The 24393-nt window shown below is 36.9% G+C and overlaps 1 protein-coding gene across 3 annotated transcripts in view; it reads left to right on the forward strand.

The window, feature by feature from the left end:
- Window positions 1-24393, forward strand: part of POU6F2 (POU class 6 homeobox 2) — a 308170-nt gene that overhangs the window by 133287 nt on the left and 150490 nt on the right. For all 3 annotated transcript variants that reach the window (XM_088060556.1, XM_088060564.1, XM_088060566.1), the window contains 2 exons: window positions 2369-2460; window positions 3400-3628. In XM_088060556.1, coding sequence (XP_087916682.1) covers window positions 2369-2460; window positions 3400-3628 — 321 coding nt within the window. The remainder of the gene's footprint in view (window positions 1-2368; window positions 2461-3399; window positions 3629-24393) is intronic.

The following is a 24393-nucleotide window of genomic DNA, read 5'->3' on the forward strand; positions in this document are numbered from 1 at the left end:
TAAGTGATTCCACTTAGTACAATGAAAAAGAAAAGCAGTGTAATTAATTTTGGCTTGATGGTCTGATATAACTAACTTGTGTTACATAAAGATTGTGTGATCAAATATAGAAAAATTTTTACAGTACAGGTAATGGAAATCAGTAGTTCTTTGGATGGGCACTATGGAAAAAAGAATACTAAAACACAGGGATATTACTTCAGAACTTCTTACATATTTTCTGAGAGCTCAAGATATAAAAATTACAATAAAATCTAATTCTAATGACTTCGTTTTTTTTCTTTTCCCAAAGGTTTCATAGGATGATTTAATGATATGACAGATTATCAGGAGCTTGTTTTAATATTGATTACATCACACACAAAGACAAAATTCACAGCCCTTAAAATTACATAAACAAAATTGACTTATAAGATTTGATTTTAATGAGGAGTGATATCTCCATTAGTATTGAGCTTTTGATCCAATATCACATTATACATACAGCTGTGAAGATTAAATAAAAAAGACCATAACAGTATGTGGAAATTATCAAAGGAAAAATTATGTTTAGTAACATAGTGCTTGATTTTGCATAGGAGGAAATCATACTGGGAAAACCCTGTATTTGGTCTTAGGGATGACTAGGATTGTTATGCATTTGAAAGAAACAGCTTTCACTGAATCTCATATATCTAGTTATGTTTTCCTCTTTTCATTTAACTTCAATGAGTAAATTTCAGATAAAAAATGTAGTGACTGCGTCTCTTTTTGCATGTTACTAGTCAACTGTTGGAATCCTCACTGATTATAGTAGGTCAGCTTATTCTCATTATTAAATGACAATGGTCATTAAAATGGCAAACATATTTCTGTAGAATTCACTTTATAAAATGTCAGCAAGTTTGTTTATTTTTATTAGTTCCAAATCAGATATTTCAATAGACCATTTGTAAGTATTCCCAGAACAATGTCCATTTCTGAATTTTTGAGACCACACAAAGATATTACAAATTAATCAGATTTTCAGATTTCTGCGTAATAACTCTGCACATTTATTGTTTAATCCAATTCTAAAATGCTGTTATGATTGACAACTTGCTGTAGAGATGGAAGTCAATTGAATAATATGTAGCAGTCAATTTTATTTGAACCTTAATGTGGTGAAGGAGGTTTTTTTTCACTTTTCCATTATTTATAAGTTGTTCCCCTTGGAGAATATATAAAAGAATTTGTTTTAAATGAGCTGATAATACCCTCTTTAAAATTTATGACAAAATCATATCCTTTTCCCTTACAGCACCAGGGTTTGCCAAGAAACTGTTTCTGAATTATCTTGCAATTCACAGGACAAACATTAGAAAAGAGCATCTTGTTAAGTTTTACTTAGAATGGAATTTCAAACACTCATCAGGAAAAAAAATAACAAAACAGGAGATATCATGCCAACCAGGAAACCTGGTGCCATTTCCAGGATTTTCTTTATCCTATATACACCACAGTACTCTTGCAGCTACATTTGATACTTGCTGTCATTCTTACAACCTCAAAAATCAATGTGGGCCTGATCATGCCATCAGCACTAAAAAACTGGGAATGAATTGAGCCCTTCACCCAGAGGAAATGGAGGATTGGGATGTAGTTTTGAAAACATCTTGGTACTTTCTTACAACTGATAGGATGCTCTTATTTTCTTCATCCCTTTCAAATCTGTATTGCAGACTTCAGCAAAATCTAGTAGGCCTGGACTGTGTTCTATGCTTAGCAAGTCATTAGTGCCCAGCATATAGTTCGATTGTTGGGTATTGATCATCTCAATAAATGCTGGAAATCCTTGGTTTTGCAGAATTTTGCTCACCCTCCACACGCAATTTAAAAAACAAGCTGTCATATGGAAGCATACCAGTTTTCAGTTTTCATAGTGCGTTTTTATTGTGCATAGTAGAGCCTTTGCTGCCTCAGTAACTGACAGAAGAAAATATTTTATTAAGATAGAAAGTAGATGTGACTTGATTGTTTTTCAGATAATTTCTGCTTTCAGAAATTGCATTGGCTGATGCTCATCTAAGCGTAAAAAAATGCAGTTCCCACACACACGGAGTGCTCATGTACTGTATGTAAATTGATGTATAATGCAACCCACATTAGCTGGGTTGATGATAGCTTCAGTTTCACTGCTGTCAGATTTCTGTAACTCTTTGAATGAGTTGGCTGGTCTGAATGAACGTTAGCATAATTTATGCAGCTGATAAGCGATTTGAGTGCTTGAGTTATTGATAAAGCACTTTAACATATCATTTTCAGCTTCATGTTATGTGACATCAGAGTAGAAGGTAATGTGGCAGTCCCCAGGCTTGATATTAAAGTCAATCTGTTCTCTGGATTTCAGAGGCCAGAGGAAACACAGTGCTGCCTGACACAAGCCCAGCAGACCAGCACCAACCCAGTCAGTCCCATCCTGCATTCCCTGTTGGGCCTCAGGTCAGTATCTTTCCTTTTAACTAATCAAGACATGCAATTTGATGAAAAATAAATAACTGTGATTGATCATCTTTGATCTGTGTAACACAGAAAATGAGATTCTCTTTGGCTGAATTCAGTGTTACAAAAAGGGAACATGTATGTATCGTGTATATTTTAAAAGTCAAGTTTGACAAAATTAGATTTGCATGCTTTTCTAAAATAAAACCTAAGAAGTTTTACATATTTAGGAAGTTAAAGTATTTTAATTTCTTATGTAAATTACTTCTGAAATTAATATAATAATTTAATATTAAAAAGCTTGTGCAATTCTAATGCAGAATTATTGTCTCTGACAGTTACATCTGTCACACAAAGCTCCTGAATTAGTAAAGGTATTTCATTATCTTTTATGCGAGATATTTATTTTCTTTCGAGCAGAGTGTAGACGTAGTAATAGGGCACTTCATAAGGTTTTAAAATATATCCCATCTCACTTGACAATTTTATCCAAGGTCAGCTATACTCTAAGAAAATACTCAATATTCTTCCACTTCCCAGGACAGTCTTAGTCCACAAAGCTTCTGATAGTTGTCACTGAAGTATTTTCTGCTGTTTTCAATCTGTATACAACCAAGAATTTTGGGGAAATGTTTGCATTTAGGTACCTGTAGACTAAGTTGAGTTAGGTCTTTTTTCAATTTTTGTGTATATGTAATGAATTTTCCAGTCTAGATTCAGCTGGGATTGCTACTACGCTGTTTGACTTACAGAGGCTTACAGTTTCAGACTGTCATGTTTATCAAACTTTTGTGTGTTGGTGAAAATGTATGCTCTAAGATACTGGAAGCAGTGCATGTCTGTAATGGAACACAAAAACCTCTCAAGCCAGAAGGGTTGTAAGTGTGTAATGCTGAGCTGTACACAGTAAAATAGGTTTGTGTCTGTGGTTTCTTGCAGCCACTACTGACAGCCCAACAGTTAGCCTCAGCAGTAGCAGGGGTGATGCCAGGAGGCACTCCAGCCCTGAATCAGCCAATCCTTATTCCTTTCAACATGGCTGGGCAGCTGGGGGGCCAACAAGGACTCGTCCTAACTCTACCTACAGCAAATCTCACCAACATCCAAGGACTGGTAGCAGCAGCTGCAGCAGGAGGCATCATGACTTTGCCATTGCAAAATCTACAAGGTAAGTCATGTTCATAATTTTTCTAACAGGGTTTTTCACCTGTTTTATGCCTTTTATCACTTTCTTTTAAACTGAGTGGTCTCTTTTTGAAATTAAATGTTGCTCTCCATGGATATTGAAAAGTAATGCCTGTATATTTTTTGAATGCTTGAGTGATACTTAAGGGCTATTTGCCTTCTTATAAAAACATATTGGAGGTTGGCTCTTACATTCTATGGGTCAGTAATGTAAACCACTTGAATGTCTAGTTAGGTTTTTCTGTCATCACTGATCAATGTTCTCTACTCACAGATCATTTTGAAATTTCAAACCATAGAATAATAGAATCATAGAATATCAAGGATTTGGAATGGACTTTAAAGATAATCTAGTCCCAACCCCACCTGCTATGGGCATAGACCCTCCCCCTAGACCAGGTTACTCAATTACCTGCCAAGGTTGGGGCATCCCCAACCTCCCTGGAAACCTGTTCAGTGTCTCACCACACTCACAGTATATATTTCTTCCCAATATCTAACCTAAATGTTCCCTCTTTCAATTTGTACCTATTATTCCTTGTCCTATCACTATAGCTTCTGATGAGGAGTCCCTCTCCAGCTTTCCTGTAGAATCCCTTCAGATACTGGAAGTTTGCCATCAGGTCTCCATGTGATCTCCTCTCCAGAAAGCCCCCACTTTCTCAGCCTGTGTTTTAGGGAAGGTGCTCCAGTCCTCTTACAAACTTCATGGCCCTCCTCTGGACTTGCTCCAACAGTTTGGTGTCCTTCTCATGTTGGAGACACTAGAACTGAATGCAGCACTCTGGGTGGGATCTCACATGAGCAGAGTGTTGGGGCAGAATCACCTCCTTTGACCCTCTGGCCACATTCCATGCAGCCCAGGATTTGATTTGCTTTCTGGGCTGTGAGCACACACAGCTGGCTCATGTGGAGGTTTTCAGCACCTGCCACCCCCTGTCTTTCTTAGCAGGGCTTTTCTCAATCATGTCTCTGCCCAACCCATTGGTGTGTCTGGGATTGCCATGACCCAGGTGTAGGACCTTACACTTTGCCTTGTTGAACTTCATCAGTTTTGCTTCAGCCCACATCTCAAGTCTGTCAAGGTCCCTCTGGATGTCACTATCCCTTCTCTCCTAGCAAGTTGACTAACATACAACTTGTTTCACTGCTGCTGATTAAAGCAGCTGTATAAATAGAGGAAACTAAAAATACAGTATTGCATGAAAATAACTTTTTTTTTTTTAAAATTTACAATAAAATCAGTTTTCTTATCTGTCATTCATGCCCCAGATACATGTTTTCCTTCTTGCTGTGAGAGATCTGCTTTATCAATAAGGTTCTGCCATCCCCTTTCAAGTTGTTGAGAGTTGCATGACACCAAAAGTAACTAGCAAAAAATTAATCTCTGTATGTATCCTCTCTGAGTGATGTCTGAGCTGTACCATGTTTGCAAGGGTTCTACCCTGAGGATCTGCTACATTTTCCTTGTGGTCTAAAATCAGATTGAAAGCAAGATCCCTTTTATTCCCTGTTCAATCAATGTGCCTAATGCTGTTAAGAACAGTACTCAATCCAAGTACATATTATATGAAATGTATTTATTTACATATTATTACATATTACGTATTATTACAGATGTATTTATTTACTATTCCTAACTATGTTGATGCTTCTAAGAATGCAGTTGCTGCTGAACAGAACAAAATATAGCAGGATAAGTGTTAGCCAATATCTTACAACAGAATAGCATTGTTGCATTGTTTTAATGGAAGAGGACAGTAAAGGAAGTGATAGTCCAGTGTGAAAGTGACAAAGGTGTGAGCAAGAAGTGTAAAAAAAAAGCTTTAACTCTTTAGATTTAATTATTTATTTATTGTTATCTCTTTCCAATGTAAATGGTATGAAATATTTTCCTCCAACAAAATGGTAATTTTTAAAAATTGATCCTCTGCACTGTGCCCTGAGTATCTTTTAGTCATCAAACACTGGTGGCTTCTGATTACCAGATGCATTGTTTGAAGCACCAGATCCTACAGGTTGTCAAATAGAGAAAACAAAAAGACAGCTTTTGTGTTGAACAAACTCCCTTACAAAGTGCATGCATAGTACTCTCACCTGTTGGAGCAACTACTTGCCTTTACCTTGTGCATGTTTTAAAGTTTAATGTCAACAGACGTCTCTTATCATAGTTGTAAATGGTTTTCACTTTAATGTTTAAAATAATGTCTCTCTCATACCATTAAGCTGCACCAAAGAACCTGTCATTCATAAATGATAGATGAAAAGGACACACTAATGCACAAATTTTGCTTGTTTAAAATTTGAGAGTGCATGTAAAGTAGGAACGGGAGATTAAAAAAATAATGCAAGAACAGGAGTGGGTAAAAGCAGATATAACAAAGTGAAGGGGAAGTAGCTTTTTAGCGTAGGTGGATGATGAAATCTTAATGAAGAAACAGGCATTATAAAAACGTATCCTTCCACTCTGGAGTGCTCCAGGTTAGAGTTGCTGGGTATGTAGTATTATAAATAAACATAAGCTTGTGCAGTTCTTACGTCATTTATTCACCCCGTGTTGCAAAGCTGGAGGGTAGGGATTAAGCCAGGCAACCTTTGCTCTTTAGTTTAGCCATGGATGTCTAATTGCTAGCTAAAAGACGTAACTTTGCTGCCAAATAAATTTTGCAAGCAATGACCTTATGAGATGAAAAGGTTTCCTTTATAATCTTTACTGGTAGATAGGAGCCTGGGATCAAATAGGGACTTGCAGGAGCAGCAGGTTCAGTTCCCTGTCTGTGAACACAATCACACCTTCCATAATATATCTGAAAGGAACAGATCTCATGAATTTATTTAGTTGTATTGCTGTTTGTTTTCTTCTCTACCCTTCCTTCCTGATCTTCTAAGCAAGCGCTGCTGCCTGCCCTCAGGTTTTGGAAGTGAAACTGACACACAAGGCAGCAAAGTAACCTGGTCAAGATAGCTCCTACCATCCTGAATCACAGCTGTAAACTGCCATTGCTTGCTCTGTAGCCCACTCTCCAATGTGTGCGTGAATGAAGATAGGAATCAGGTGAGAGTGTGTGGTGTGGAATCATCAGTTCCATTGAACCTGAACGACTTCTGGTCCCTGGTATTTATTTTGTGGCTGGTTAAAAATAATTATACAATGCGCATTCTGTTCCGTAGGCAACATTTTTATAGGTATGCTCATAAAAGCCCATGCTTGAACACAGTTTGGTAATTCCTGCTCTTTTGGTGAAATAAGACCATAATCATCAGCTTCCATCTCTTAACCTCACTGTAGCATGGTCTGCTTAGATAATGGGATGACATGTTTTCATGCTGTTTTCCAACCTGTCTTAATATTCCTATTGTCACATCTGCTGTCCCTGAATTTTCAGTGAGATCAAGCATAGACATCCACAGCTCCTGTGAGCTGGGTCTTCTCCTGTCTTTCCTCTCTTCTAAGTGAGCTTCTAAAACTCTTCATTGCAAACTTCCCCAGCTATGTAACCAAAAGACACCCTGAAATTTTTTTTAATAATGTATGAATTCAGAAAAGTTCTGATCTGACAGAGTACTTGAATTCTTACTGAATGTTGATCAAGGGAGTAATTCCACTATCCTTTTTATGCTCCACATACATATTTAAATTATTTTCTTCTCAGGAATTTTCAGGTCTGGTTCAGGGTGATGAGACCTCAGAGTGCCTAGATAAAATAATGAAAATTCTTGTGAGTGAAAAGAGAAAAGAGCACTCAGTAATAGGAATCACAAAAGAGATTCATTAAGTACATAAAATGAGAAAACAATAATTTATTTTAAAATGGAGCAATTGATTGCTCACACAGTATAACTTAGTGATATTGCCTATTCTTCACTTGCCAATTACCTATACAAAAATTTTTTTCCCCCAAATGTGTTTGTGTTAAATTGTTCAGTTGTTATATGGTCCAGATCCACCACTAAGTTGATAGGAATTTCATTGCTGTAAGTAAAAAGAGGTTAAGACCAAACTTCTTCCAAAACATATTTTCTTCACACATGATTATTTTCTGTTCATTGCACTCTGTCATTTGCCATATACACTGCTATACTGTATCTGTTCCCTGAGCAAATACATCAAATGTATGCAAACAGAAGGAATGGAGGTGAATGTTTAAGTTCTTGCTGTGAAACTTAGGGAAATATGTTTTCCCTGGCTTCAAGTAAGCAAATTTCATATGCACAACTAATATGCAAATAATACAGTTTTCTGAGATGGAAGAAGGTGGCAGAATAAAACTATCTACCTTAGTGAAAACAGAAATCCCTGAACATAACACCTGTGGAATTTTGACTTCCCACCAACAGTTCTTTGAAGAAAACAGTAAAATCAGCAACAATAACTTTTCAGTGTAACCAGCTAAAAGCACTGCAGATAAAAGTTTAAAAACTGTCCATGAAAGATGTTGTCCCAAGAAACTTACACTCCTGTTTTCCCCTCACCAGTACATAGAAATAGGTGGAACATAGCCATGCTTTCCTAAACTTTTGCAGGTGTCACAATAACAATGGTGAGGTTGTGAAAAGGGACAAAGTGAGGGAGGTACCCTACAATAGAGTGTGTTTTCTGTTTTCTGCTCTTAGTACATTGCTTCCTGGCCTCTCTTTATTGACTTAATGCAAAAAGTAGACTGACAGCTCCCTCTTAATCATCCAAACTGGTGGTTGTAAGTACTCATCTTTCTGCCTTTAGGAAATTTTCTATGGGCTGAATAGTTTCAGTTTTGCATCCCTTTTGCCAGGTCAGATTTCTTTCAGTTTTGGGAGGACTATGTTCTTTTTTGTAAATTTAGTTATCCTTCTCAAGAGACTCTCGAAGAAACTAGTAGTTGCTTAATCTCAGAATATTTAGTAATGCCTGGGAGCTGATATTCATGAAAAGACATTCTTTCCTTAATCCCATCTGATTTTTATGTCTCGTTGTAATATTTCTGTCTAGCTGAACAAGAAACCTTTTGGGTGGGGGGCTGAGTTTTTTCTGACACATTTTCTTTATGTTATTTTAACCCTGTGAATTTCCTGTTGAAATAACTGAAAAATGGGAAGGCATTCCAGTCTTGGGGAGTTGTTAACAGCTGTCCTCTCTTTTTAGCCTCTTTTCCATGACAACCAAAGCAGTTTTAACTAGAAAGTTAACACATTTTAGCTATTCTTTTAGTATAGCATATGTGTTTGAAAATGGAAAATGACAGTGTTTTCTGTCAGCTCACTGCTGGACACTCATTCACCATGGATAACAACCTGGGAGTGTCTCTGCGAAGGGCTGGTCCAAATATATTTTATCACATAGAAATGGCACACCAGTGCTTTAGATATATGTGCCAATATGGAGAGAGAATGACCCTGGAACCTTGAAAGAAATCAACAAGCTGGAGACTGTAGCCTCATGGCACTGAAACTTTGTGTATTTTATTTCCACTACCCATTGTACTGCTCCTTAAGTGGATGTCAATAATTTATTTACAAGTCAAACTTTCTCAGTCTTGAGTCGTGAAATAAATGAGAACAAACTATCTCTCTAAATCACTAGTGAAAGGCTTCAGTGCTGAAAGGAAGTCTCACATAGCTGAAAATGTGAAATCATTAAATTACATTATTTAAACAGCAGGAGGTCATATTTTAGCAGCAGTACAATGGAAGGGGAAATGTATTAAACACCTTGAGAGATAGGAGGCAGCCATTAAGATGCACTGATATGGGTTACAGTTGACATAGATAATGTTTAAAAAAAAAAAAAAAGAAGGCTTTTTAATATGGAGATCAGTCAAAAAGAATGTTAGGTGAAGACAACAGTACCAAAAAAGAAAAAACTCTATTGTTTACATTTATTAGATCTTGTTTCCTCTGAACAGAGATTTGTATTATTAATTGTATAACAGATAAAGTAAACATGTTCTGTCTCCATTCCTCCATGTATACACACCTTAAAAATCAGAAATCAGAGAGAGATGAAAGAGACAGAAAAGAAATAAACTACAAACCTCAATTGCTTACTGATCTAGAGTCCAAATTCCAGTTTCTTAGAACATTTTTCCCTTTTAACTAAAGTGATGCAGTCCCTATTCATTTGTATTCCCCTTCAAGTAACATGAAATAGCTTTCAGAGTCTACAGAAAGGCGGTGTTTCACTTATGTATTTTAATGAGCACCAATGTCAGTAATAATCAAAATGATGTTTCACTTAGAGGAATAGTTTATTCCCAGGTACTTTTGCAGTGTACTAACATAACCAGAACAAGAATGACAAGAAACCAGGAAGAAGTGCTGCACTCATAGCAATTTCTGTGAAGCCCTCAAACCAAATATACTCCCCTATCACTGTATAAAATGCTGCACAAAATGCAGTCACTGTGAAGGGCTCACTTACACAAAGAAGGGGATAGCCAACCCTCAAGACAAACCTCCCTAGTTTAGTACATGGAAAGAAATAAGAGAGATGTGAGCATCCGTAAGCACACTGTGGCATGCACAGAGGGTCTGTGGATTAGCAGCTGCTACAGCAGGTTTCCTCAGGCTATCAGCTGTATCCCACCCAAACTGTTGTAGGATAACTGAACTAATATGCAGAGATCCCTGAAGATGGGATGAGCTGTCTCTGTCGGGTCTCTCAGGAAATATCCTTGTTTTAGAAGGCCTAATATTTGCTTTTGGAAGAAAGGGGAAAAATCTGCTTTTCTGAAGGTAGTATAGCAAGAATCTCACTGGGTTGTTTGTTTATTTGTTTGGGGTTTTTCCCCATAGTACTAGGCTTTTCCTGTGCAAATGCATTGCCCCCATGTTAATTGCTTATCTTGTTCAGTGGCAAATTGCTACCTTCACAAAGGGAATGTGAAAGGTTCAGGTCTTTATTAGTTACTAGTGTTTATTGATCAGTCCCAGAGTGTTAGCTATTTGTTGTTTGGTTTCTCTGCCCCATAAGTTAAAGGCCTACCACTAGAGGCATTAAAATGCAGTAGTCTTAATGCTTCTGTACTCCATTGGTGACCTCCACCCAAAAGAGATCACAGACATTCCTTTTTTGTTCTTGTACTGAAGGTTGTGGAACATTGGTGAGAAGTAATGATGTGACGTAGATCAAATTCTGAAATCAAAGTGTTCGCACCTGCTTAAACATTGCAGGCCAAGTACTGGAAAAGTCTAAATTTCCAGACTTTTAAGCCAAGAAGCAGATGGGAAAGATGGAAGTAGTCTGCACCTCCCCAACCTCCCTGTTGGTTAACTATCCTTTGGCAGGCATGACCACTAAGCCAGGAGCTGTGGTTTGATTCATATGCAAGACCTGGTCATTCTGGGGAATGTACACCCTTATTGAGCCCTGACTCAGACTGATACTCCTGGCAGGAATATTCTGCATGCAGGATTATAAATGAAATTTCCATCAACCAGAACATGGGTGCATTTTAATGCTGCGTTTAAAGTATATCTTTGCACCTGTTTTGAGAAGCTTTTAATCTTCTTCTTGAATTTAGACCGTGACAATTTAAATTAATGTAGAGAAAACTCATTCCAATAATATGAAGCACTCAATTTACTGTAATCCTACAAAAGCCAAGAAATTTCAAATGCTAGTGAAAAACCTAGCTAATGTTTGTCACCCTTACATTTTTGCACTTGTGCTATATGCAGTAGTGGATCACATGCAAATAGGTAGGTACATCTAGATCACATAAAAACAGGTGGGCATATCTATATGGTCTATGCACATATGATTCTCATGCTGGTCCAAGACACTCTACTTCAATAGAAAGAGAGTTGTAGAAGGATTGCCAGGATGGATTTTCAGCCTTCACTCTTAATTTCCTTGCCTTAGTGGATTTAAGTCAGACATTTATAGTATTTGTGGTTTAATTTCCTTTGTTTTTCCACGGTTTTATATTAATAAAAACCCTATGATTCATGTTTTAAAAACTCCCTGGACACAGGTTTGTGTTCCTGATTCACCAGTGAGATTCTAATCAAGGACATATATATTTAAGGACTCATAAAAACAACAAAGCCTTTATTGACCAACTGGGTTGTGTGAATTTTGAATGCATGGAGCATACAAATTAAATGCCTGAGATCCAATTTTTTAAAATGAAATTCCTTTAATGCCTGTATGGTTCTGTGGGACTTCCTCTTTATGGCGACCTCCGATTATTTTTTCGTCATGGAAAGTTCTGAAGATATCTTATGACTTTCTCATTAAAATCTTAAAGTTCATGCATCTTGAAGCATTTTACATATTTTTTCATTTTTCTTTTTTTTATTCTTTTTTCTTTTCCCTTTTTTGGGGTGGGGGGGCATGGAATCTGTCTGCCACTGAGATTGCCTCATAAATGGGAACAGAATCAGCCTAATAACATCAGAAATTTGAAAAGTGAAACTTCCTTCAGTTTTCTCATCCCCAGACTTCTATGCAATCTTATGTCCCTTACATCTAAAGTTGTACTCATGGAAATCTTCAGGCCTTCATTTCATTTTCCTGAAGCTGCCTTTATTCCTTGAATATTCCATCTTTGCAAGCTTGTTACTCTGACAGATGTAGCAGAAAGCGCAGACCTGAGATCTGTATCCTTGCTCTGCACTTTGGCCCACGTGTTCCATGTGATGAAGGACAATTCATACACATTTTTTTCAAGTCCTCCCACCTGTAAACAAATGAGTAGACAATTAGTGGTTACGCCTTCCTACAGAGTGGCTTAAATCACTACTGTCAGGTGCCTGGAGTTCCTCACACAGAGCTAGATGTAAATGTTCCAAACTCCTAAGTCTTGTTCCAACTCCTAAGTCTTGTTCCATAGATATAAAAGCTCTTTTTTCAGTAGCTGTAAAAATAAGGCTAATTTTCCTCATTTTTTTGGATCTACAGTCATGTTTTCCAGCTCACAGAAGGACTGGAGATTTCCACCATCAATAAGCTCCAGCACTATACGGGCTCTTAGATGATTGCCTGCTATAAGGTGTTTTTTCTGGGTTTTTTCTTGTTTGTTGTTTGTTTGTCTGGGTTTTCAGGGCTTTTTTGTTTGGTTGTTTGTTTGTTTTTACAAAAATATTGCTTTTAAACTTAATAATCTGTCGACTTGACATATCTTAGAAACTAATTTTTAACTTAATTGTGTTATAATATGATAAATCATGCAATGTTAAAAAGAAATCTTCATCGTAAAGAATAGAATAAATAATTTCCAATTATTTATTCTATTCAAGTAAATGGTGATGCTTCAGATTTACAATGTCTTTTCCTTTCTGTTTCTCAGATCCCATTTCAGTCTCTTGTGCCTTTCCTCATCCAGAGGTGGCTTTGTCCATGCTTTATGTTTCAGCTGAGTTTCTTAAGCGATTCACAACCCAAGTATTCCTGAATGTATTCTGTGCTGTGTAGCTGATTTCCTATTGCGTCAGCAGTAATAACTGCAGAAGAGGTGATAAAACTGTTGTAATTTTACCGTTATATTTGGCTCCTGTATTTTAGAAGATGTGGTTGTAACAGGACATGAATCCTGTCTAAAAAGCAAAGAAATTATAGTAGAACATTTTGGGGAAATTCACTCTTTGTCACCATAAAAGTTGTTTCTTTTATCTTTCGTATTTTTAAAAGGATAAAACCTCTCAATAACAAATTTTGAACCTGTTTTCTGAAAACTGTTAAGTCTAACATCTGAACAGAACAATCACTTTCAGATTCTCTGTTCAAGATTCTAGCTTTTCTTTTCCCAAAGCAGTGCTTGTGAATTATAAAAAAAGACTGTGGTCCCCCCTTCCCCACCTCCCAGCCCAGCACTGCAGCATTTTAAAAAAATATTCAGTCCCCCAACCCCACACCTTTCATTTTACTGGTAACCGAATCAGTTCTTTGAATATTTGTTTTACTCTGCTTCAACAAGAGTGGTTGTTCATGTTACATTTATCTGAGCACCTTGGCCAGTTGTAAACAAAATTACAAACATATACTATTTTCTCAATTTATAAAAATAATATAATTGGTTCTAAGTATAAGACTTATTAAGTGTATCTTTATGCATTTATATTCCCATGAGTGGCATTATTTAAATTTTTTTTGGTGATATTTATATATATTCAATGTTTAACATCAGATAATTTGAGTTTCCTGCATTTGTAAGATTGTGTTTCACAAGGGAGAAAGTTGTATTAAATAAATAATACAGATAAATTTTATACTTCCATATATCTCAAAGCTAATGCAGCTTACTTTCAGTGGAATGGTAACATAAGACACAGTGCTATAATATGATTGATTTGTTTTGACAGCAGCCAAATAATTGAGAGTGAAAGGTGTCAGCACAGATGAAATATTGTATAAGCCACATTCAGAAGGCAACCCCAGCAGCAATAGCAACTGGATTTTTATTTCCTTTGATATCGCACTGTTACTCACTTCCAGTTTATTATAAAACCATGAAAGGTACGCAACTTTACGCATGATGGAGGCTTTTATGGAGAGGATAGGAACAGAAGTTTGTCAGGTACTTGAGCAATAGATACTGACAATGGGATTTATGATGGATAAAATATACAAGAGTAAATTATTTTAATCATTCCCACTAGTTTCCTCTCTTCTTTTAAACAATTTTCAGGCTACTGCTTATCTGGCATCTTAGCTCTAGCTTGGAGGGTAAGTGATTCCCTCCAGACCAGCCAGTCTGTGGATTGCCTGGCAGGGGATTGCTGCAAAAACAGTGATGCCATTACCCTCCCCAGCAGTGAAACTTAGTTTTAGTTCACCTCTTCTGCACCTCAGACTGTACAACTATACACTTTCTGCCTGACTGAGACAGGGTATGGCTTGTATGTTTGCATCATGACATCCAACTGCACTGCAAGGAGTACAAGGAATCACATGCATCTTTTGAGTCTAGGAGATTGCAAGTGTACAAGTAACCTATCATACATAGAAGGTAGCCAAATAGACCAGCTGAAATAATGCCTGAACACGTTACATTAAAAAAAACCTCAAAATTCCACTAAAAGTACACGCCTACTACATTCCAGAACCAAGTGGAGAATCACTTCTGAAAGTGAAAATTGCTTTTGGGCTTTCTTAAAAGGACATTGAACAAGAGTCTATGGCATGCTTGTAAAAACCCAAGCTGTAAAGTTTTCTTTGTCCTGAAGTGCGATTGATTTCAGTGGGAGCCAGGCTCCAAGGTACAGTTTGAATTGAAACTTATATACCCTGCCCTTCATTTCAGAAGTGCTCCATTAAGAAGACACAATCTGATGTGAATGACAAGGGTTCTCAGTAATGAGCTGTTGCTCATGCAAAACAAAACAAACTATGACAACCATCATGTTAACAAGATCAGGAACCCTTGTGGCTTTGTAATGTAACATCTAATCTATATCTATACCTATACCTATACAAATATAATTATTTTACTTGAAAAAAGGTAAATAACAGAATGGAATGAGATTTCCAATACAGATCAATTTATACACAGTCCTATTCCACTTGTATTCTTTTTTGTCTCCTGATCTGGTAATTCCATAAATGGCATGGTGGAGATTAGAAACCAAGGCTGAGAAACCTAGACCTACTGTTATTAATACAGGAAAAGCTTTCATTGAAGCGGTATAGGAAGTCAGGAAATAAACCACTGTTCATAAAATATATCTTACTGTAGAGCAGGCTGTATATACTGAAGTATTTTGTTTAAAACAGGTACAGCAGACTTTAACCCCTGTGTTTTCACCATTTTCCTCGTGTTTGATCTGTGCAGGCAAGATTTCTTCTGGAGAAAACTAAACTCAAAATTCCACTACAATTTCATACCTACTACATTCCAGAACCAAGTGGAGATACAAAAGACCAAACCAACAACTGGCCCTTAGGACAGCTTCAAGACCCATACATTCAGTGCAAACCAGAGTAAATTCTGTCCAAAGAAGAAACCCTGAATTGCAAGTAAAAAGAGTGAGAGTGACTTAGAACTAACTGCCTCCATCTAGTCATCTTCTCATACTGCAGGAAATTACTGGCTAACATTCATGTAGACATGCAATGAAAACAAATCCTCATTGCTTATGATTCAGAGCAATGTAACTTAGGTAGAGGCTTCTCTTAGAGTAGAGTGCCCTGGTTGCAGGACTGTGTGGCTTATGTAATAACTAGATCTCTGCCATCAGTACCTGCAGTTAAAATTGGCTTGGTAAATCTGATTTTAGCCAGCACCAGCTGTAATGTTCTCTTCAGTAACTGAAGACAGAACGCTGAATGTGGAATGCCTACATGTTTGTGCGTGCATAAATCTATTGATAGGCATTGAAATGGGAACAATGAAAGCATAGGTTTTCCAAGTGGCATATTTTCTGTGCAGATGTTAGTCTCCTCATCCAGAAGTACTACAGGACTACATAAAAACATGGACGGGTAAAAAGACTGTTAGGAGAGTGCACAGTACTTATGAAAAGTCTCCTTTGCCTTGCCTTGCCTTGCCTTGCCTTACCCCACCTCTTCAAATATTTTCTTTTCCATGACCAGCTTGTACCAATGAGCATATATATATATTCTACCTTTCCTTTCAGGCTTCATCTAGCTCCTTCATCCAGGAGCCTCTGTGCATTAGGCTGGGGAGTACAAATTCTTCCTGAGAAGATCACAAAGCAGTGTATAGAGGTAGAAGATCTAGTTAGTACAAAGATGCTCAAGTGTCTGCTTGTTTCCTGGTCACTGTAATTGGGGTTCTTCTTTGGTTGTTCACATCTTGTCTATTGGAGGCATTTGCCAAACCATTGCTGGTCGAACAAGAAGTCACTTATAGAAACAGGAGTGAAAAATGCAAAAAAAAGAGACAAGTGAGGTTAAACACCAAAAGCACAGCCTTCTGGCCCTTGGCTGGCCAGGAAAATGGAAAAGAGGAAAAAAAAAGTAAGCTAGCCACTCAAATGATCCAAACATGCAAGCTTTTCCCACATGTTTTTGTGGACCTTTTACTCATTGGTCACATAACCCAAACAACTGCTTGTTTATTTAGTTGAAGGTAAAGTAGTTAGCTTTGAAAGTTAAAAGACCAGACAGGTTATCTTCATAGTAATCCCTACTCCATAAAGATTCCAATGACTGTTAATAAATGGGATTTTGCAGACTTCAGCGTTGTGAAGTTTCCTTCTTAGATGATGGGTTTTTGCTAATCAGGAAGTAAACATTTTCCCTCTCATCTCTTCTTCTGAAGTGATTCCCCATCATTGTTACAAGTAAGTGGTCAGCTCTAAGTGGTAATTGTGATATGACAGCACAGAGCCAAATTCAGAGGCCTTCAACTCTCAGTTTTAGTGAGGCAGATTCATTTTAGATGTGATGCTTGAGGCCCTGTTGACATTTGGGGATTTGGGTTTTAAAAAACCCTATGTGAAAACCCTCAAGGTTTGGTTGACTATAACCCACAAATGGTTTGACAGGACCCTATTTACAGAGACTGCTCAAGAGCCTTTCCCTTCCCCCATTTGAGTGGTCAGCACTGACATACTCCATTATGAGAAAGCCCCACTTTACACAGAACTACTTTCAATTGTCACGAGTACTCAGTCTTATTTAAACTGACACCCTTTCCATCACCCCCAAGCTAGAATCCCAATGTCAGAGTGCTTCAAGAACTTCAGATTCAAAGCCATACTGTCTGGCAAAGAGCCTGTGATAGAGTGGTTCAAAACTGCAAAGAAGTGAACTTCTGAGATGGAAGGATTATCCCAAAGGTGAAGGGAGACATGGTAAATGTGGATATGCTAGGTAAGCAAAGGAAAGGAGAGTGAATGTAAGGCTTGCCTGTGGGTTCAGATCAGGAAAGAGGCCTGGAGGATCCACACTTCTCTGGTCCCTCACTCTCACTCAATTTATTAAATTTCTGAGGTCATGCTATTTGAAAGGGTTACACTTCCTTTGTGTTCCAAGAGCTTCCTTCTCCCACCACAGCAGGTTGCTCAAGTACCAAGAGCATGTGTAAACAATCTGAGATTAAACATGGATTGGAACATTAAGCATGGAACGTCAAGTGTGGAAATACTCAGGCTCTGTTCCTACAGAGGAAATATTGTCTATCTGTAAAAAAAGAGTTAAGTGGCTGCTAGATCACTCCTGTTTTCTAATATTAAGCAAATGCTAATGCATGTGCCAGCTCACTGAAGTGGTCCTGTTTAATATGGAAAAAGAAAGTAATTTTAATGATCCTCTCTTACTTCTGAAACTAAGGCACAGAGTAATGAAGTGACTGCCCTATGTTTCTCAGCAGAACAATAGAAAAACCAGCCATAGAAAGCATGTTTCTAAAGTCCAGTCAGCAAATGTATATTTACAAATTTGTAATTTTAAATTAGTGTAAGAAGAGAGTATTTAAACAGAATACTGTTACATTATATTTTCTGGGTGTTCCAATTAAACATTTTTATATAGATTGTTTTAAAGGCTGAATCCTGGTTGTTTCACAGGTATATTCCATTGGTTTTAGGGTGGCTGCTTCCATGAGTAAAATTAACAACATTGAGTTGCATATTTTAGTCTGAACAAAGAGAAAAAAGAGAAAAAAGAATGGCTCGAATAAAATACAGCCAATATCTGCGCTGTGGATGGTTTCATCCTTTTCTCTCTTCTTTCCCCTAGAGAGGTACACAGTAATGGTTTGGGATTAAGTAATCATCTCTGCTTTCTGCAAATCTAGAGCTGTTTATGGTTTTGTCTAAGTTTTTATTTTAAGATCAAATGTCATTGTCATGAAAGACTTTTTTCTCTACATACAGTTATGTTTCAAAAATATACCTGTATTTTAGAGGCGGAGGGGAGGAGAGGGAAGGGAGGAATACCACTACTTGAGTTTCATGCCAGACTTTAATGTAAAATTAATTCCTTTAAAAAGATTTTAAAAAAACCACAACATTTTTCTAATGTGTATTAAGAATGTTGGAGAGCTCACTGAAGCATATACTTTGAGCTTTCAGGAGCAATCTGTAGTCAGGCATTTTAAATGAAAATTGATTTGTGATTTACATGGTCAGTGGAAAGAAAATTAACTTATGGAAGGTTGTAATGAAATATTAGACAAGTAAAAAAAGTAGATGGTGATCTAGTGGAACTAAAAGTCCCATCTGGAAGAATTCTGTGACATTTTTACATTTATCTGTGTTCTGCATGAGTTGTAATGTTAGTGGTAATTTTATGGGACTGAACTGAAATGAAAAGGGTGTTATCACAGATTGCCTACAATATAGGATTGTGTTCAGTGGAGAGTCCTGTATCCTTTTCTCCATTTTCCTGTAATATGACTCATTGCACTTTTTTCAGCTACTGTTGTTGAATTCATTCAGCCTTTTACTTGAGGTTATTAAAGAAGAACATCAAATGCACACAAAAACAATCTAGCAGCACATTAAAAATCAACACGGCTACTTCCACTACTCCTGCATAGTTGAGGCACTATCTAGGAGACCCTTTAAAATATATGCTAAAATTGTGCTTTATCACTCTTAAACACAGGCTATTAACACAGATTTAAAAATATATTCTCTTTCAATTTATGACTCATCAGCAGAGCAAGAGTAAAGAATTAAAGCTTTTCCAGAAAACATACTGCCCTACTTCTGTTCCTCTGTTCATTTTGAACTCAGTTATTCACTGTATGACATCCTTGATTGCTCTTGCTGTCAGTTTCTTGGAGAATGAAGAAAGAGAGACATGTCAGAATAACATGATGCCATACTTGCTGCATTCTTCTCCTGCTTTTGTACTAGAAAATCTTTCTCTTGCTTCAACAATCCAGACTTAACTGGTAATGGAAATAAGAACTCTTGTGCTACTTTCTACCAGATAATCTTCTCCTATAGATTCCATGTATGGCAACCACTAGTTTATCATACTTTATGCACTTTGAAATATAGGACTCTAACTTGGCAGAAGATTAATATTCTTAGGAATCAGTAAGATTAATGCCTTTGTCATAATTTTCAAATTTTCAAAATCTAGAGAAAAATTTTCCCATCAAGGCTTGCTTCTTTCTGTTATTAAATTAATTATTTCTATGTCCCATCCAAGGTTTGTAGAGGACATCTAATCTTCCTTTTCATAAGAGAGGTGAAAATACCTTTATGCCACTTCTTTCTCTCTATTCCTTTAAGAAATACATGGGTGTCATTTGAATGCATGCTAAGCATTCTAATTTCTTTGCACTGCACAGGTTTTCAACACAGTTCAGCAGCATGTAGGGTTTGGACACTCTTGAGCAAACACAGGCTGTAAACTAGTCCCTCTGGAGGAACAGGTTTGAAATTATACCAAGTCCATACTACTGTTGGCTGAAGTAGAATTAAAATCAGATCGTGCAACTAATATATGCAGTGTTTTTAGCTCAAACACTTGCATTATGGAAGAGTATAATTTGAAATGTTATTTCTCCAGGAAATTTATTTTATGAGCATATTCGAAAGAGGAGAAATATCACAAATCCTTCACAAACAGTATATATTTTCAAGAGAATGATGTGGTTAATCATGGTAGTAGCAGTCTTTCTAATCACAGGATACCATAGAGGTCAATATTAGGTATTGGCTTTCCATCCTATCCATCTGAAACAATATACCATAGTGAATGTAGTCAGTTAATGGAGGCAAATGAACCTATTAGAAATATTAGCATTGCAAAATGACAAATTCTGAGAAATAGATATTAAGTGAATTCTGCAGCTGGTAATTGTCATCCTGGGAATAATTACACTAATTAATAGTTGCTAACCCCAGACCCTTGTGTCTGTGACTTTGAATGAGTTAATGATTTCTACTTTTGAGACTGTATTGCTGGTAGATTTTCACCAGTCAGTAGAGTAAAAAGGCCCCAGGGGAGAGACTGACTCTGATGATCTTTAGGGTTCCCATTTTTACAAACCACAAGTACATCTCTGAATGATCAGATAGCATCTCCACAGACCACAAAGTAGTTGGAGATTGTCTAATGAAGAGATCCATTTCATTATAAAGTTCCTGATTTGTAAAGTTAATATTAAGTTCATGTAACCTCAGATCCATAGCGCTTGACATCAGAAGGCTTTACTTTTGAGGCTGTGTTTAAATAAACCACAAACCCCAATTTTTTCCATTGTCTTTCCTCTTGACCCTATTTATGTGGATTCTATTTCTCCTGAGATTAATTTAAAGTGCTACCAAATCTTTATTGCCAAAATTTAATTTCTGTAGGCTTTTAAAGACTGGGAAGCTTATTTTACAGAGGCAAGTGTGTCTAAATCCTTTTACTATTCTGTCCTCTTTCTCTGTCTCTCTTTCATCCCTCCTATTCCTCAACAAATAACTATATGAGTCCTGTTATATCCATTTGGACATATAATCTAGCTGTCTTCTAAGGGTGAATATTAGGATAATTTTGTATTGTTAAAATCAACGGTTGACTGATGTCACGATGGCAAGAGAAGAATTCCAGTAAAATAAAGAGTATGTTCATCAAGTACAAGGGAAAATGTAGAGAGTTGTATTTATTTTGGTCTCGCAGTCTGTGAATGAAAGGGTTATTAATATACTTTTGGAAAATGGTCCACGGTCTTTGATCAGATGGAATGATAAAAGAGATTGAGTACTGCCCCGTGTTGGAGCCTGTTTTGGTTTAAACAAAGAAACAGCTGTGTAATACTACAATATCGTAAGTCCAGGTTACTTACAGTAGTACTCTTAGTTGATGATTCCTCATAACATCTTCAGGGAGTTAGAAGATATCATAAAAATAGATCTTTTCTTAACTGCATTTGCTGCTTCTGATGTTTTCCCATGGTTCTCCACACAGACAAGAGAGCTCCTTAAGGTCAGTGTGAGTTGTCCTGTCCTGAGTCATAAAGCTGCTAGTTGACAAAGATCCTGGCCATCTTTCGTTCTGTAGAAAAGAAGAACTGCTTATAGAAAAATCTATGAAAGTTTAAAAAAGTTGGAAATGTTGGTGCTTCAGTTTGAACATAGAACCTAGAATATAAACCTAGTATCTGTACAGCATGTAGAAGCAGGATTAAATATGGCAGTTGTATGGCCAGTTTATTAATTTCTAGTCTGCAATAGAGAATTGTTTTGTTAACTTGTTCTTCAGCACTTATAGGCATGTGGCATTTTTTATTTGCTTGGGTTTTTTACTGATTATGCCCGTAAGATAAGTGTACATAGTGCCAAAGATAAGAATGGTGATGTTTTTAAGGAACAATGCAGTAGGAATTTTAGGAGCCACATAAGTACTAAGTGGCTCCTTTAGAGACCACGGTGCCATGTAGACTAAGAGGAAGTGTCCCCAGGCTTTTGAAACCAGATATAGAAGTAAAATCATTGCTATCTCCCTTAATCAAGATCCTTTGTTTCTCCACATGACCATTTATGGAATAGTATGTTTTATAGTGATAAGTATATTATTTGTCTCAGAAGGAACAATTTGCTAGAAAGGTATTGAAGTAGCAGAGCAAAATGGTATGAAATAAAGTTTGTCAACTATCCTCAACAGACCTTACAATTCTTACAAAAGACTTGATACCTGAAATTATGTTAAAGAAATTGAAATATTTTAAGTAGTTCGTGTTGCGTCTTGCTTTGGCTCACCAATGAAGTTCAATTGTCTTTTTTTTCATTCACACACCTGAGAAGGGTGGCAAGTAGAGAGATATTAGGTTAACTGCTGCTCTACTTATGCTCTGTAAAACAAAAAGAAAATGAATGAGATCTATATTTTCTTGTATTTATACAGAATGTATCAAGGATGCTAATGTCAATTTTGTAAGTTAAACCAAATACCAGAATGTTATGGAACAAGAAAAAAATCATGAGAAAAGGAGTAAAGAACAGAAACTGCATGGAAGATTACGTTCATGGAAGCTGCAATCCATCCAACAAGGCAAGGAGAAACAAATGGCACTGAAAATATGCCAGTTGTCCAAAAAGTAGATATCAGATACAGCAAGAAATGAACAGAGAAATAATGGTAAAGAAACTACTCTTTGAATAAATGCGAGGACCTGGCTTTCAGATCTAGAGAGTGGCTTTCAGACACTACAGTGTCTCAGTTTTTTTAACTTGGATGGTGGCAAAACCAGCTGGCACAGGGAATATCAGCACTCTGAAAATAGTCACAGAGCCCATGGGGTCTCCCTGTGTCAGTGATGACAGTGAGCCTGCCCCTGGAAGACAACAGTCATTGTCTACTTGCAAAGTTAACCAGACAGTGCATAAACCCTTGTCATCTGACATCAACCATGCAAATTAGGTCTTTTGTTCCAGACATTGCAAAGATCATGAGACGTGAGAGAGAGCAAAGGATACAAACTGGAGGCTGCAAGTGGTCTCATTTTTGTCTGAGTTGCAAAACTAATTAATTTTACCTTGAGAGCTAGTCCTTAGACTGCTGTTGCTGAAACTGGTAATTTGGTGCTACGTTTCCAGAGGTCTATGGCTAGACAGACTCTAGTCTTGTATACTAGAAAGAGCATGGACTTCATTGAATTCTGCCTATTTAAACCACAAATAGCTCTCATGGCCTTTTGTATGTGTGTTTTTAGACTGATTCACTGTGCTTCAAAAAATAGCAGTCTGTCTAAGCAGGAAAATTTTGATTCTGAGTTAGTATTATAAAGATAAAAGGTTAGAGAAAAATCACAAAAGGAAAACTAAATCTGGATTTGAGATGAACAGAGAAACATGAAATTCAATAGGGTCTGAGGCTCAATAGTCAGTGAGGCACAAAAATATTAATCATAAAGACAAAGAACATAAATGATTAAAGGCTCGAATTAAGCAAAAATGTAAAGACCTGTCCTGGACCTATTGAATGGAATAGAATTTCCTTTGATACCTTTCCTTTGATAGTCTGGTCAAAATTTTGCCATTGTGGTTATAAAACAGAAGGGCTAAACACAGGGAGTGAAAAATGAAGCCAGTCTGGGAATGTGAGACATATTGTCTCTGGAGACATGGTGTATCATAGAGTGTGTTTTGTTCTCCAGTAAAAATCCGTGGTTAAGTGGCATCAGTCTGCCACTAGGAAAGGCTGTATAGCTTAGAGAGTGAACACAGCAAATTTATGTCCAAAAGAGGGATAATTCCTGTTTGTTAAAGAAATATAATTTCTTTTTGTGTTTCTCTTTGTGACTTTCATCACTAACATCTTTGGAATAGTGTGGGGATAATTCAACTTGTGGAAACAAGACATCCACCCCAAAATTAATTGTCAAGGAATAGAATATTTATGAAATAAATATTTTAGTGTAACTATAGAAGTATTTTACTATTGTTTTCAGTGGGGTGCTGGAGAATGGTTGCTAATTGGAAGCAAGATGGAGAAAGATAAAAGAGAGAGGGACTTTCCTGGTTAAAAAAAAAGAACAATAGAAAGACATTATGGCCCAAACTATGTTCTGCTGGTTTTAAAATTATGGTGCACAGTAAAACTAAATCAGCCAAATCTCTCCAGAGGTGTTCTTTATCTGGTAAGGGCATAAAGAGTGGGATCTACAACTCAGTTTACAAAATTGTTTCAACATATAAATACAGCCACTACCATAATACATAGACACAAGCAATGTCATTATGCTAGATTTCTTGCAGTGCAGCAATTACATTTCAAGACATTTCAGAAGCCTCTTTAAGACAGAACTGCAGAACCTGACCACATTTTCCAAGGCTCATATCTCTTCAGTGAGGCTCTACATCTGGTAACCATAAAAACAGACACTTTCAATATATTTTTAGCCATGTTTCCACCTA

Source organism: Pseudopodoces humilis, chromosome 1 (assembly GCF_049639895.1).
Source record: "Pseudopodoces humilis isolate 2021_Gansu_Grassland_sample_001 chromosome 1, ASM4963989v1, whole genome shotgun sequence".
Classification (NCBI taxonomy): domain Eukaryota; kingdom Metazoa; phylum Chordata; class Aves; order Passeriformes; family Paridae; genus Pseudopodoces; species Pseudopodoces humilis.